The sequence below is a fragment of the Meriones unguiculatus genome, chromosome 14 (genome assembly GCF_030254825.1).
Source record: "Meriones unguiculatus strain TT.TT164.6M chromosome 14, Bangor_MerUng_6.1, whole genome shotgun sequence".
Lineage (NCBI taxonomy): Eukaryota > Metazoa > Chordata > Mammalia > Rodentia > Muridae > Meriones > Meriones unguiculatus.
In genome coordinates this window covers 13,069,047-13,082,150 of record NC_083361.1, presented here as the reverse complement: position 1 = coordinate 13,082,150, position 13,104 = coordinate 13,069,047, and the positions used below count along the sequence as shown (strand labels likewise).

General features: G+C 47.3%; 1 protein-coding gene across 3 annotated transcripts; it reads left to right on the top strand.

The window, feature by feature from the left end:
* The first annotated feature begins 1,530 nt into the window (after positions 1-1,530).
* On the top strand, positions 1,531-13,092 carry Kat8 (lysine acetyltransferase 8). 3 transcript variants are annotated; one of them, XM_021662018.2, is made up of 11 exons: positions 1,531-1,770; positions 3,497-3,571; positions 3,647-3,822; positions 7,868-7,921; positions 8,027-8,191; positions 9,227-9,316; positions 11,671-11,811; positions 11,900-11,993; positions 12,077-12,227; positions 12,392-12,546; positions 12,897-13,092. In XM_021662018.2, the coding sequence occupies exons 1-11, from the start codon at positions 1,560-1,562 to the stop codon at positions 12,959-12,961; spliced, it is 1,377 nt and encodes a 458-aa protein (XP_021517693.1). In that variant the 5' UTR covers positions 1,531-1,559; the 3' UTR covers positions 12,962-13,092. The 3 variants fall into 3 exon arrangements, with proteins under 3 accessions (XP_021517693.1, XP_060222777.1, XP_021517694.1); XM_060366794.1 differs by lacking the exon at positions 1,531-1,770 and adding an exon at positions 1,875-1,962; XM_021662019.2 differs by lacking the exon at positions 1,531-1,770 and adding an exon at positions 1,877-1,957.
* Positions 13,093-13,104: the final 12 nt, after the last annotated feature.

The following is a 13,104-nucleotide window of genomic DNA, read 5'->3' as shown; positions in this document are numbered from 1 at the left end:
GAACTTTGGAAGAACAGCCAGTGATCTTAACCTCTTAGCCATCTCTCCAGCCTTTTAACCATTCCCGTTGTGTGTGTGTTTACACCAATTCCTAACTGCTATTATTTCTCAGCTCTGCAAAGCTCTTATATCAAATGGTTATCCTTTTCATCTACAGTTCCTAACATAATATGCCCTGGGCAGGCTACCAGAGGTGTTAGGTGCAACACAGGAATGAGGGAAAACACACCTTTCCCGGCCACTGTGGAAGGTGGGAGGAAAGGTGACGTTAAAGAGAAAATTAGACCGGTGTGTTGCTCCACTTCACCTACCAGTAAGTTTAACTTGGGGGCTGGAGAGAGTACCTGGGTTCAGTTCACAGCTCACAACTGTCTGTAACTCCAGTTCCAGGGCATCTGACACCCTCGCCCAGACATGCATTCAGGCAGAACACCCATGCACACAAAATATAAATATATAATAAATTATGTAAAAGTTAAACTCGGATATTGTTATATGGGTTTATATAACGCTATGACTTAACCATATGTATACCATATATATTAACCATATATATTAAGTTTTTCTGAATCTCAGGGAACCGGTACACTGTACTCAGAGAAAGGGTCACTCCTCAAGAGTCTTCAGCCACTGCCAAGACAGTTCTTTATTGTATTCCTGCTGAGGGCCCCTGGCTGGAGATGTAGTTCAGTGGTAGAGTTTGCCTAGCATTAACGAAGCCTCAGGTACATTCCCTAGCACTGCATGACCCTGGTGTGGTAACATCCTAACCAACATTCAGGAGGTGGAAGTCGGATGAGAGTTCAAGGTCATCCTTGGTCACACTGTGGGTTTGAGCCCTGCAGGGGCCACATGTAATTCTTAAAAAAAAACAACAACAAAAACCCAGTTTATTCTGAAGGAAGTTTATTTGGCACACCTATTCTTTCCTTGTCTCAACTGTTTTTACTTCCACCCTGAACAAGAGATAAATCCAGGGTGGGCAGCATACATGAGGCATGTATACCACGCTGTGAGGGCACACAACTGTAATCCCCAGGAAACTGCCACCAAGTCAACGTGTTTCAGGCTAGCCACTGAGGAGGGCCTTTCTCAAAAAATGAGAAGGGCAGGCCACGGTGGTGCCGGAAGAAGACAGCCTGAACTACATGAGACCCTGTGTCAAAACGCACAGCAAAAACCCAACAAAATCTGGACTGAGGCCGAGCGTGGTGGTGCACGTCTTTAAATCCCAGCAGAGGCAGGTGGATCTCTTGTGAGTTCGAGGCCGGTATGGTCTACCTAGCGAGCTCCAGGTCAGTCAGGGCTACATAAGTCCCTGTCTTTAAAACAAACAAACAAACAAACAAACAAACAAACAAACAAACACGAAAAGAAAAAGAAAAATTAAGATTGTACTGACTTCTGGCACGTAAACACCACAGCCCTACGCAAAACAAAGCACCAAACTAAAGCTCTTGCCACGTCACAGTCTCCGCCTCTAACACTGAGATTCTACCCGCCCTTCCTCCGCTGACCCGGAACTTAAAAGCGTCTCCGCCATCACTTCCGGTACCGCAATGGCGGCACAGGGAGCAACAGCCGCAGTTGCTGCAACGACTTCGGGGATTGTGGGGGAGGGAGAGCCCGGGCCCGGGGAAAATGCAGCAGTCGAGGGGCCTTCCCGGTCCCCGGGCCGCGTCTCTCCGCCGACTCCGGCGCGTGGCGAACCAGAAGTCACCGTGGAGATCGGAGAAACGTACCTGTGCCGGCGGCCGGATAGCACCTGGCGTGAGGGCGGGGACCAGGGCCTAGAGGCGGGGCTTAGGGCTGGGGCAGGGCTTAGGATGGGTGCTCCGGAGGGCGGAGTTTGGGGCCTGGGAGTCTTGGGGCGAGGGTGGTGACTCTGGTAAGAAGGCAGAGAATTTCTCGGGAGCTGTGTCGGCAATTCTGCTTGGTGTCGCCTGTAAAGCCACCAGTAAGGTGATCTCGACCTTAGCGTATGAGCACTCATTCTAGTCCGATTTCAAGTTAGATTTTTTCTTGCTATCTCTCTGTTCCTTCCGTGGTGGTTTGTTTTGTTTTTGTCTGTCTTTACATATCTCTCGCCCCTTCCATCACCAGCAAAGATAGTCCAATTCATAAAAACACGTTTCCCTTTAACTTATGTTCCTTTTACCTCTTCAAAATAAACTCCAAGCTGAGATGGCTCAGCAGGTAAAGGAATTTGCCACCAACTCTGATGATCTGAGTTCTAGTCCCAGGAAGGAAGGCTGTCTTCTGAACGTCACATAGGAGTACCCTGCACCCCCCTAATAAAATAAATACACGTAATTTTAAAGAATAAATGTCAGGCATGGTGGTGCACACTTTAATTCCAGCACTGGAAAGGTATGGCTTTGAGTTTGAGGCCAGCCTGGTCTGCATAGCAAGTTCCAGAAGAGCCAGGACTACATAGACCTTGTCCCAAAAACAAAGCGGAACTCCTTAAAGTGTCAGTCATGTCTGAGAGACCCCTCCGGTTTCTAGGCACTCCTAGCAAGGGCTGTTGTCGGACCAGGCCTTGCTCTGCCCTCCAAAGACAATGGCTTTATGTGCCTTTTGTTCTTGGAATACATTGACCTTTCTCATGTTTTCCTGGCTAGCTCTTGCTCATCTCTGAACTTTATCTCCTATGGTGATCCCATTCTTGACCCAGGCAAACTTAAATGCTTATATATGTAATGTTATGTACACATGCAGTGCCCACTATCATATAAGTAATTTAAAATTACCTGACTTTCTGTGTTAATGGGAAAATGCTAGAGAGGAAGATCTCTTGTGATTCTTTGCTGTGTCTGCTTTCTGTGTCTAGGGTCAAACAAGCAGCATTCGTTTCTTTCTTTCCTTTTTCTTTTCTTTCTTTCTTTCTTTTTTTTTTCAAGACAGGGTTTCTCTGTATAACCTTGGCTGTGCTGGACTCACTTTGTAGACCAGGCTGTCCCCAAACTCACAGAGATCCACCTGCCTCTACCTCCCTGAGTGCTGGGATTATAGGTGTGGGCTACCACGCCCGGCTCAAGGATTAGTTTCTAGACAGGTCTACCAGGTATCTGTCACTGTGTTAAAAACTTTAAAGCCTCTCTTACTGTTTTAGGTAGGCACTATTCTTTTCAGATGAAGAAGTAAGTTTCAGAAAGTCAAATAATGTGGTCAGTTGCATTCATTTAGGGAATGTAAAGGAAGAATTATGTATAAGCTTAAACTGACTTAATCCCCAGCCAGCTCTCATGTCCCCCAAATAAGTGAATGACTAAATGAGACTGATTTTGAAGGTAGACCAAAACATTTAAATACCAGGTTTTCTCAGTTTTGAAATCTCTGGCCCTCTGTAAGCCTCACCCTCCCACAAGCCCCCCAAAAAGTCCTAACCTGGCTCACCTTACTGGGTGTATAAGTGTTGTAGCAGATGTGGACAGGTGGATCTGGAAATTACCCCTCAGTGCATCAGATTCCTCACCTTTTTTTTTCTTTATAGATTCAGCAGAAGTGATCCAGTCAAGAGTGAATGACCAGGAGGGCCGAGAAGAATTCTATGTACACTATGTGGGCTGTGAGTGCTTGGGGCCACTGGGCCTGGGTGGAAGGAAGAGGTAGCAGGGCAGTCCCTCATGGTCCATCTTAACAGTTAACAGGCGACTGGACGAATGGGTGGACAAGAACCGACTAGCACTGACCAAGACGGTGAAGGATGCCGTGCAAAAGAACTCTGAGAAATACCTGAGTGAGCTGGCAGAACAGCCTGAGCGCAAGATCACTCGGAACCAAAAACGAAAGCATGACGAGATCAACCACGTGCAGAAGGTCCTGGCCCCTTCCCTTCTCCAGGGCCCAGGAGGCCCAGCTGCTTCTGCCAAGCCCAGTAACAAAACCATAGCAACTCCTGCTTGAAATCTTGTAGTGTGCCAGGGGTTTTTTTTTTCTCTCATTTATTCTTTATATGTAAAAAACCTCAGCTTATAGAGAGAAGAGACTTGCTCTTCTCACCGCAGGGAAATGGTACAGTTAGACTGGAACTCTGGAACCTAAAGTCCAAAGGGAAGGAAAAGAAAACAAAATTATACCAGTTACTTCATTATCCACCTCAAGCTGAGTGCTATAAAATCGCATCAAATACTCCCCAGCTGTTACCACAGGGGAAATTACTTTTTTTGTACATGAGGATGTGGGCTCAGAGAAGTTAACATGTCAGAGTTAAACAGCTGGTTAGAAGGTATGCAGGAGCTATGCCAAACGTTGGGTTTTCGAGCCCAAGTATTAGGTTAAACATACTTCATTCTCTCCTTTCACTGGTGTTTCCTTTTGCTGAGCATCTTAGTTTACAGAGGGAGCACAGGTAAGTTTAGAAATCTCATTGGGAAGTACATTTTCTTAGGGGACAGACCCTAACCGTGGTTTTGATACATCATACAAAGGTATCCAACACCAGAAGTCTTTTGTTTAGTTTTGAGACAGGGTTTCTCTGTGTAATCCTGGCTGTCTTGGACTCACTCTGTAAACCAGGCTGGCCTCAAACTCACAGGGATCTCCCTGCCTCCTGAGTGGGATTAAAGGTGTGCGCCATCACATCTGGCACCAGGATTCTTCAAGAAAAAAGAATTTTTTTTCAAAATTTTTATTTAATATATACATTTATATGCATGATATGTGTGTGTTTGTATGTATGTGTATCGATTGTACCTGGGGGTATGTGTGTGCCATGGTAAGAACCCCAGGGCAGGCAGCCTGTAAATCATGCTGTTTAAAATGACACAGAAGTCAGATACATGGCAGGGAGCAAGGTTTTACAGAAAGGAGTAAGGAAGCCCACAATGTTGGGGCTAATCCCAAAGTCTAAGGAAAATATGCTTAGAGAAGAGATAGAAGAAAGAAAGAAAAAAGAAAGTTACCCTTTTCTGAGAAAGTCAGAAAAGGGAGCGGACCTACAGTCCTGCATTGATTTCCAAGTACTGCAGCGGCCATGAGCCGCCTCATCATAGTTCTGCCCTTCCTTCTGCGCCTCTGGTGAACACAGTGCAGTGAGGTCACAGGCTGGAGGCTTGTTTGCTGTGGTATGTATACCATTTACACTTTGCAAAAGCTCTTTAGGTTTATGTGTATGAGTGTCACCTGCATGTATGTATGTGTGTCCAGTGACCAGTGTTCAGGAGAGGATATTGGATTCCCTGGAATTGGAGTTAAAAATAGCTGTGCGCTACCATGTGACATGTGGGTGCTGGGACCCAAGCTCAGGTCTTCCGCAAAAGCAGCAAATACTCGTAACTTCTCAGCCATTTCTCCACCCCTGTAAAAATTTTTAACAGAAGAAAAAAATAGGATAATGTAGACAATATCTTTGTTTTCCACATTCTTGGGTAAGTATTGTTTTGACATAATTTTGTTTGACTTGTAATCCATGCTTGTATACATATACAGACGTTTCAACTGGCTACAATGCCAGTATGCTTTAGTAGGAAACATTTTTGATACCCTAAGCTAGACAGACTCAAGGTCTAGGGTAGCACTGTCTAGTTGAACTGTTGTAAGTGTCCTATATGTTGTTGCTAGTAGTCTTTTAGCCATCTGTGGCACTTCAGTATTAGTCTGCACATGTCCAATTTGACAAGTTGTTTTTTTTTTTTGTCATGAATTTGATTTAAATAGTATTTGTGATTAATGGCTGTTCTCTTGGACAACACAGGTTTAAAATGCTGTTCTCTGACTTGAAGAGAGTGACTCAGTCAGCAGGTGGACTGAGTAATGATGTATGAGTGATAAACTATCAGAAAGGTTTTTTGTTTGTTTGTTTTTAAGATTTATTATATACACAATGTTCTGTCTGCATGTACACCTGCATGCCAGAAGAGGGCACCAGATCTCATTATAGATGATTGTGAGCCACCCTGTGGTTGCTGGGAGTTGTTAGGACCTCTGGAAAAGCAGCCAGTGCTCTTAACCTCTGAGCCATCTCTGTAGCCCAAGGTTCTTTAGCGTGTACCTAGTTACTGAGGATTTTTGTTTGGGGTTTTTGTTGTTTTATGTTTTGTTTTGTATGTTTGTTTTGCGACATGGCCTCAAACTTGGTATATAGCCAAAGATGACCTTGAATGGGTTGCCCTGCCTCTACCTCTGAAGTGCTGAGATTCAGGTGTGTACCACCATTCCCTGTTCTAACTGATGTTTAATTCTAAATAAATTACAACATTTAAGAAAAATAGTTGTTTTGTAATTCTTTAATGTATGCTTCACAAAAATAAAACAAGAATTTTCCTTTGTGAAAATTGAGCATTGCAGTATAAAGAGACACTTGAAGAGAAAAGTCTTTGTTCCTTTTGTTTTTCCTGTCTTTGTTGGAATTGCACAGACCAAGGCTACTCTGTCATACCAGTTCTGTGACCTTGGGCAAGAAACTTTGCTTCTTTGTACCTCAGTTTTCTCGTTTGTATAGTGGGAATACCAAGCACTCTTGTGTCAGGGATTCATTATGAAGGCTAAATGAAATAATCTTTATAGAGTGCTTGTCAGTTGCAATAAGTGGCTGCTGGCAGGTGCCCACAGGCATGTGACCTCATCCCTTCCTGTCTGTTCACTACTCTGTGAAATTGAAATAATTCTATCAAGGCCAGGTATGGTGGTGCATACCTGTAATCACAGCACTGAGGACCTGAGGTAGGAAGGTTTGGTAGGCTGAGATAAAAATTTCCTGTATGCTTGGAGTTCAAGGCTGGTCTAGAATACAAGGCAAATTCCAGAGCAGCGTGATATACATACTGAGACCCTGTCTCAAAGACAACATAATAGCCCAACACACAGAAAAAGTGAACCTAGTCAGATTTCCTGGAAGCTGCTTGGGAAGGATGTTGAGTCTTGAAGGGCAGGAAAGGGCAGAATATGTGATAATTCCCAGAGCTTTGTCATGGACCTGTGCTTTGTGCCAAGGTGAGGTAAACACACAGCATGAAGAGAAGGAAGGTAGAAGTGACTACATATGTGAAAGCTTGAAGGCTGCAAGACAGGTTTTGATAGCCGTGGGACTGAGGTGTAGCTGGAAGTTTAAGGAACGCTAGTCAGTTGTCCAGACCTAAAGTGGCAGTGATTATTTGGAGTGGATCAGAAAAAAATTCCACAGGAACTGATTCTAGAGATGTCATAGAGATAAGAGTTGGCATCCGTTCTGTTGGCCATTGGTTAGCTAGCAGGGTGAGAAGTCTTAAGAGCAAGTCGGCCAGTGACATGTTAAAGAGAGGGGCCAGGAGGAAAAGGAACCTGGGCATCCTTTGTGGACACCTGATGCCTGGCATCCCATGAGAAGATGGGGAACATCAAGGAGCAGCCTCAGGAGCTGCTGAAGCCTGGTGTTCAGGACCCAAGCCCAGCAGGTCTTACCATATTTCCCGAGTCTTACAGGTGACTCTGTACAGCTGAAGCTTTTTTTTTGGGGGGGGGGGTTCAAGACAAGGTTTCTGTGTGTATCCCTGGCTCTCCTGGAACACTCTGTAGACCAGGCTGGCTTCAGATTCACAGAGATCCACCTGTCTTTGCCTCCCGAGTGCTGGGATTAAAGGCATACACCATCACTGTCTGACTACAGCTGAAGCTCTTCACGTAACCACAAACCAGGCCTGATTCCCAGCCCTGCTTATCTAGCTCAAGGTCCAGACTGGGGCACCTGGATGTGTGGGTAGGTAGGCAGATTTCAGAGGAGCCAGCCTCATAACCTAGTAAAACAAATGAGATGTTGGCATGATTATTGGTACTGTGCTTATTTATTATTCTTGTGTGATCCAGAAGGCAGTAGAGAGGCACTGAGTTCCTGGGCAGGGGGAGCAGTCTAACCATGTTGTTCATCTGTGTGCCCTTCTTGCCCCAGACCTATGCAGAGATGGACCCCACCACAGCAGCCTTGGAAAAGGAACACGAGGCGGTAAGAATAAGCAGGGCTGGGGACCAGATGGGGCCCTCCCTGCCCTTCTCCTTGTTCCTGCTGAGCTTTGAGCTGTGCCCTGCCCCCTACTCTCCCCATCTGCAGATCACCAAAGTGAAGTATGTAGACAAGATCCACATTGGGAACTACGAAATTGATGCCTGGTATTTCTCACCCTTCCCGGAAGACTATGGGAAGCAGCCCAAGCTGTGGCTCTGCGAGTACTGCCTCAAGTACATGAAGTATGAGAAGAGCTACCGCTTCCACCTGGTGAGGCAGCCACCCAGCCAGGGCCACGGGAGGAGTGCAGGCCAGTGGGGAAGAAATTGCCCAAGGGATTAGATAGCTGGATTCCTCTGGGTGCAGTCGTGTTTCTATAGTCCTAGTGCCTAGTGGATGGACAGGAAGATCAGAAGTTCTGGGGCATCCCTCGGCTACACAGTGAGTCCCAGGCTGGCGTAGACTTTGGAGAGATGGCTCAAGGGTTAAGAACACTGTACCGTCTTACAGAGGACCCAAGTTCAGTTCCCAGAACCCGTATCAGGCACCTGTAACTCAAGCTCCAGGAGAGCTAAAGTCCTCCACTGGCCTCTGCTGGAACTTGCACTCAAATATACATGCACATAAGCATACATACATATATGCACATTGTTAAAAAAATATATTTTTATAGGCTGGCCTCAAATTCACAGAGATTCACTTGTTCTGCCTCTGGAGTGCTGGGATTAAAGATATGTAAAACCATGCCCAGCTAAAAATTAAAATCTTTTTTAAAGGAGGGAAACAGAGCTCAAAGCCAGCCTGGTCTACAGAGTAAGATAGCCTGGATAGCCAGGGCTACACAGAAAACCCCTGTCTTGAAAAACCAACCCAACCCAACCCAACCCAAACAACAGCAACAATAACAACAGGAAGGCAACAAACAGTCCTTAGCGATGATGTCAGCCTGTAGGAAGAAGTGCTGTACTGCAGCTGTCAGGAAGGGGGCGCTTTTCACTAGCAAGCAGGATGTTTCCCAATGTGGGACCTGAGGTGAATGAATGAATATGTGACTGTTAGGAAAAGGTGTCCTGGCCAGACCTCCAGTCAGATGGTGTGATACTTGGCAAGTTATTAGCCTCTTTGTGCCCGAGTTAGGAAGTGGGTCCTGTGACTGCTGAGGAAGCAGGGCTCCTGAATATAAGGTGTTGAACATAGGGCCTGCAGACAGCAAAACTAAGAGGCGGAGGCTGGGCCAAACTGCTGAGTGAAAGCCACTTGGTAGAGAACTTAAGAGTGTGAAGTGTCCTCCCTCCCCCCTCCCAGGGCCAGTGTCAGTGGCGGCAGCCCCCCGGGAAGGAGATCTACCGCAAAAGCAACATCTCTGTGTATGAAGTAGACGGCAAAGACCACAAGGTGAGTTGATAGGCCTGGTTTGTCACCTCCACCAGGCAGAGGCCAGCCCTCAGTGGGTATCCATGTCTATTCTGGGCCAAGTGAGGTCTCACATTCCTTAGTGCTTGGCCTGTGTTGGTGCATCGTGAACACAGCTTGTGCTGTACCTCCTCAGGCCAGGTTGCCCTTCTTCTGAGGACTCCTCTTCTGAAAGTGTGGTTCTGTTTGGGTAGTTCTGGAGCCTAGAGTGGAGACAGACTGTCTTGCCTGAGGCTGCTCTTAAATAGCTTCCTCTTTCTGTGTGACCCAAAGATACTTGCCTGGAAGAGGAAGTGCTTTTCCAGAGACATCCTGTTCATCACCATTGAGACTACAGACTAAGTTCCTGCTTCTCAGAGGAATGATTCCACTGGGAGCAGGGATGAGCTTTTGGGGCCTGCTTTGCCTCTGCCTGCCGGGTCTGAGAGAGAGAGAACTTTAGCAAGTATTTTAGTCTCCCCTGAAGGGTCATGTAGTACAAGGTGAAGAGGACAGGCTTCTCAGGACACTGTGTCACTTCCTGGCTAGTCTCAGACAAGTTACCTAACCCTGTTTTGTTCCTGTTTCCGCATCCATAAGACAAGAGTCATAATTATTTACCTCATCTGTTTGGTGGAACAAATGAGACCACAAATGTCAGGTATGTAGCACGTGCTACATCTAGTCGGCTGTTAGTAAACAGGTCCTTGTTGTTATTGGTGACCTGTCCAGGACTGAGGTGTCCCCGTGCTAGGGGACTACCTGTGAGCCTGGTTCTTGTCAGCTGTACCAGCTTCCTTTAGCTCAAACTGGTAGAATGACAGAAGGGGCCCCCACTGGAAACGGGGCATGTTTACCAGCTCCACCTTCTGTCAGATTGGAAATGTTAACACCACGCTTCCCCACTCAGGCTCCTAAGTCACACCAGACCAGCAGTGCTGGGCTCACACAGTCCTAGACTGGACAAGAGAGCAGATGTGAAGAGGCGTCAAAATCCAGACACCAGTGTGTGGTGACTCGCACCTATAGTCCTAGCACCCAGGAGGCGGAGGCCAGCCTGGACTATAGGCTATCTAAACCCTGTCTCGAAAATGAAAAGAGCTGGGTGTGGTAGCACATACATGCCTTTCAATGCCAGCACTTGGGAAGCAGAGTTAGGCAGATCTGAGGGTTTAAGGCCAGTGTGCTCTACAGATCCGAGTTCTAGGCTATAGTAAGACTCTTTCTCAAAAATAAAAATAGCTGGGTGAGGTGGTGCATGCCTGCAATCCCAGCTCTCCAGGAAGGCAGAGGCAGGTGGATCTCTGTGAGTTCCAGGCCAGCCTGGTCTACAAAGCAAGTCCAGGACAGCTAAAGCTACACAGAGAAACCCTGTCTTGAAAAGCCAAAAATTAAACAAAAGAAAACAAGCTCCAGAAACCCATTAAGTCTGTATGAGGCAGCCAACTGCAAGGTGCTTTGTCCCTCCTTATGCTGTCCCTGGCAGGCCTCTTTGTGTACATCAGTTAGACTGAGGCCCAGTAGGGGTGTCTAATTGGGCAGAAGACAGCCCAGTCATTTTGCTCCAGCTGTAGGCCTCTCCGTTTGGCAGTTACCAGCTTCTGCTTAGCAGCTGCGTATGGACTGCTGTGGGCTTACCTGTGAATGGGAGAGAGCATGGGCCCAGCTGAGTTTCTGCCCTGGCATTCATCAGCTGTGGAACCAGAGCCATTTTTTTTTCTGGGCCTCAGTTTCCTGCTCTGAAACACGAATGTCTGTAAAAACTGAAGCCGATTATGCATGTAAAAACCCTACCCTTTATTTGGCTCTGAAAAGTGGTCAGATGGGTCAGCAGGTAGCAGTGCTGTCCTATCAGCCCGGCCTGAGTTTATTCTAGAACCCATAATAGAAGGAGAGGACCAACACCCGGAAGCTGCTTGCTGGCCTTCTCTGCCAGGGCGTGTGTCCCTACCCACTAACAAAATGTAATAAATTTTAAAGTGTCAAATGGTTTGGCATGATGACACACCTTTAATCCCAGAGCTCAGGAGACAGAGACAGGGAGATCTCTCTGGATTTGAGGCCAGCCTGGTCTACAAAATAAATTCCAAGCCAGCCAGGACCACACAGTGAGGCCCTGTCTCAAGTAATAATAATAACTTTTCTTTTCTAAAAAGGAAGTTGTGGTCAGTCCAGCCCTCTGGCACTGTTTGTGTGAACGGACTTGGCTTTGAGCCTCTGTCCACCGCACTGACTGGAAGTCTCCTTTCTGCTTGAATTCTGTGTTCTGGTCCTTGGAGCAGCAGAGCGGCAGCTGGCCCCCCAGACGGAGTGGAGGCCCTGCACTTGCTTGCTAAGCCTGTTTCTACCTCCTCTAGATATACTGCCAGAACCTGTGTCTGCTGGCCAAGCTCTTCCTGGATCACAAGACCTTGTATTTTGACGTGGAGCCCTTCGTCTTTTACATTTTGACGGAAGTAGATAGGCAAGGAGCCCACATTGTTGGCTACTTTTCTAAGGTACTAGCTTGGGGAGTCAGGGAAGAGGGTGTTATAAACTAGAAGAGGGCTAGCACCCCTAAAGGACCTGAAACCCCGAACTCCACAGGAGAAGGAATCGCCAGATGGAAACAATGTGGCCTGCATCCTGACGCTGCCCCCGTATCAGAGGCGTGGCTATGGGAAGTTTCTCATTGCCTTCAGTGAGTGGCTGCTGCAGTTGGGAATGCTGAGGTGGGGTCAGGGAGAGGCTGGCTCCTTAGGGTTCGCCTTCTGTCATTGCCAGGTTATGAGCTCTCCAAGCTTGAGAGTACTGTAGGCTCCCCAGAGAAGCCGCTGAGTGACTTGGGCAAACTCAGCTACAGAAGCTACTGGTCTTGGGTCTTGCTGGAGATCTTGCGAGACTTCCGGGGTACATTGTCTATCAAAGATCTTAGGTAAGAGCCTTGGTGTCCATCCTGGTCCAGGATACACTGTTCCATTAAGGACCCTGTGGAGGATCATCTTGGGATGCTATAGGAGTGAGCTCTCCTAAGGTTGGTCATGGATCTTGACTCTTACTCCTGTTGCTGTCTCCGTGTGCTCTACTCCTTCTCTACAGCCAGATGACCAGCATCACCCAGAATGACATCATCAGCACCCTGCAGTCCCTCAACATGGTCAAGTACTGGAAGGGCCAGCATGTGATCTGTGTCACGCCTAAGCTGGTAGAGGAACACCTTAAAAGTGCCCAGTATAAGAAACCACCCATCACAGGTGTGTTACTGCTATGTGCATTGTGTGTGTATGTACGTGTGTGTGCACCCAGAAGCGTGTGTGTTTCAGCAGGGTGGGATAAGAGCCAAGGCGCCTCTCTCTCTCTCTCTCTTTCTCTCTCTCTCTCTTTTGGCTGTTATAAGATCCCAAACCGGTTGGACCAGGTTCTAGGTCTGCAGCCTAGGGCAGGTTACTCATTCCTGGGATTCCCTCCCCCTCCTCAGGACTGAGGCTGCCCTTTTGTTCTCACTCTGAGGTGAAACCTGGCCTGTGCCCAGACAGGGCTGCCAGGTGCAGGCACACTCGACCCAGGGACCCTGCATGGCTCTCATGCCCCTTTCCTCCCACAGTGGACTCTGTCTGCCTCAAGTGGGCGCCTCCCAAGCACAAACAAGTCAAGCTTTCCAAGAAGTGAGTGGCTGGTGCCCTGCTTTGGACTGTGTTTCCTGGCCTCTGACCTGTAAATATATGTACAGACCTGTTTTATGTCATTTATTAATAAAGTAAATTCTGCTGGTGTGCTGAATTTTGGAGGTGCGAAGGAGATGCCAAAGGGTA

Excerpts from the sequence above, each read along its gene's own strand:
- Kat8 (XM_021662018.2), top strand. The coding sequence starts at position 1,560 with ATGGCGGCACAGGGAGCAACAGCCGCAGTTGCTGCAACGACTTCGGGG. Across the intron at positions 11,994-12,076 it reads GAAGTTTCTCATTGCCTTCA|GTTATGAGCTCTCCAAGCTT; the intron begins GTGAGTGGCTGC and ends TGTCATTGCCAG. Across the intron at positions 12,228-12,391 it reads TTGTCTATCAAAGATCTTAG|CCAGATGACCAGCATCACCC; the intron begins GTAAGAGCCTTG and ends CCTTCTCTACAG.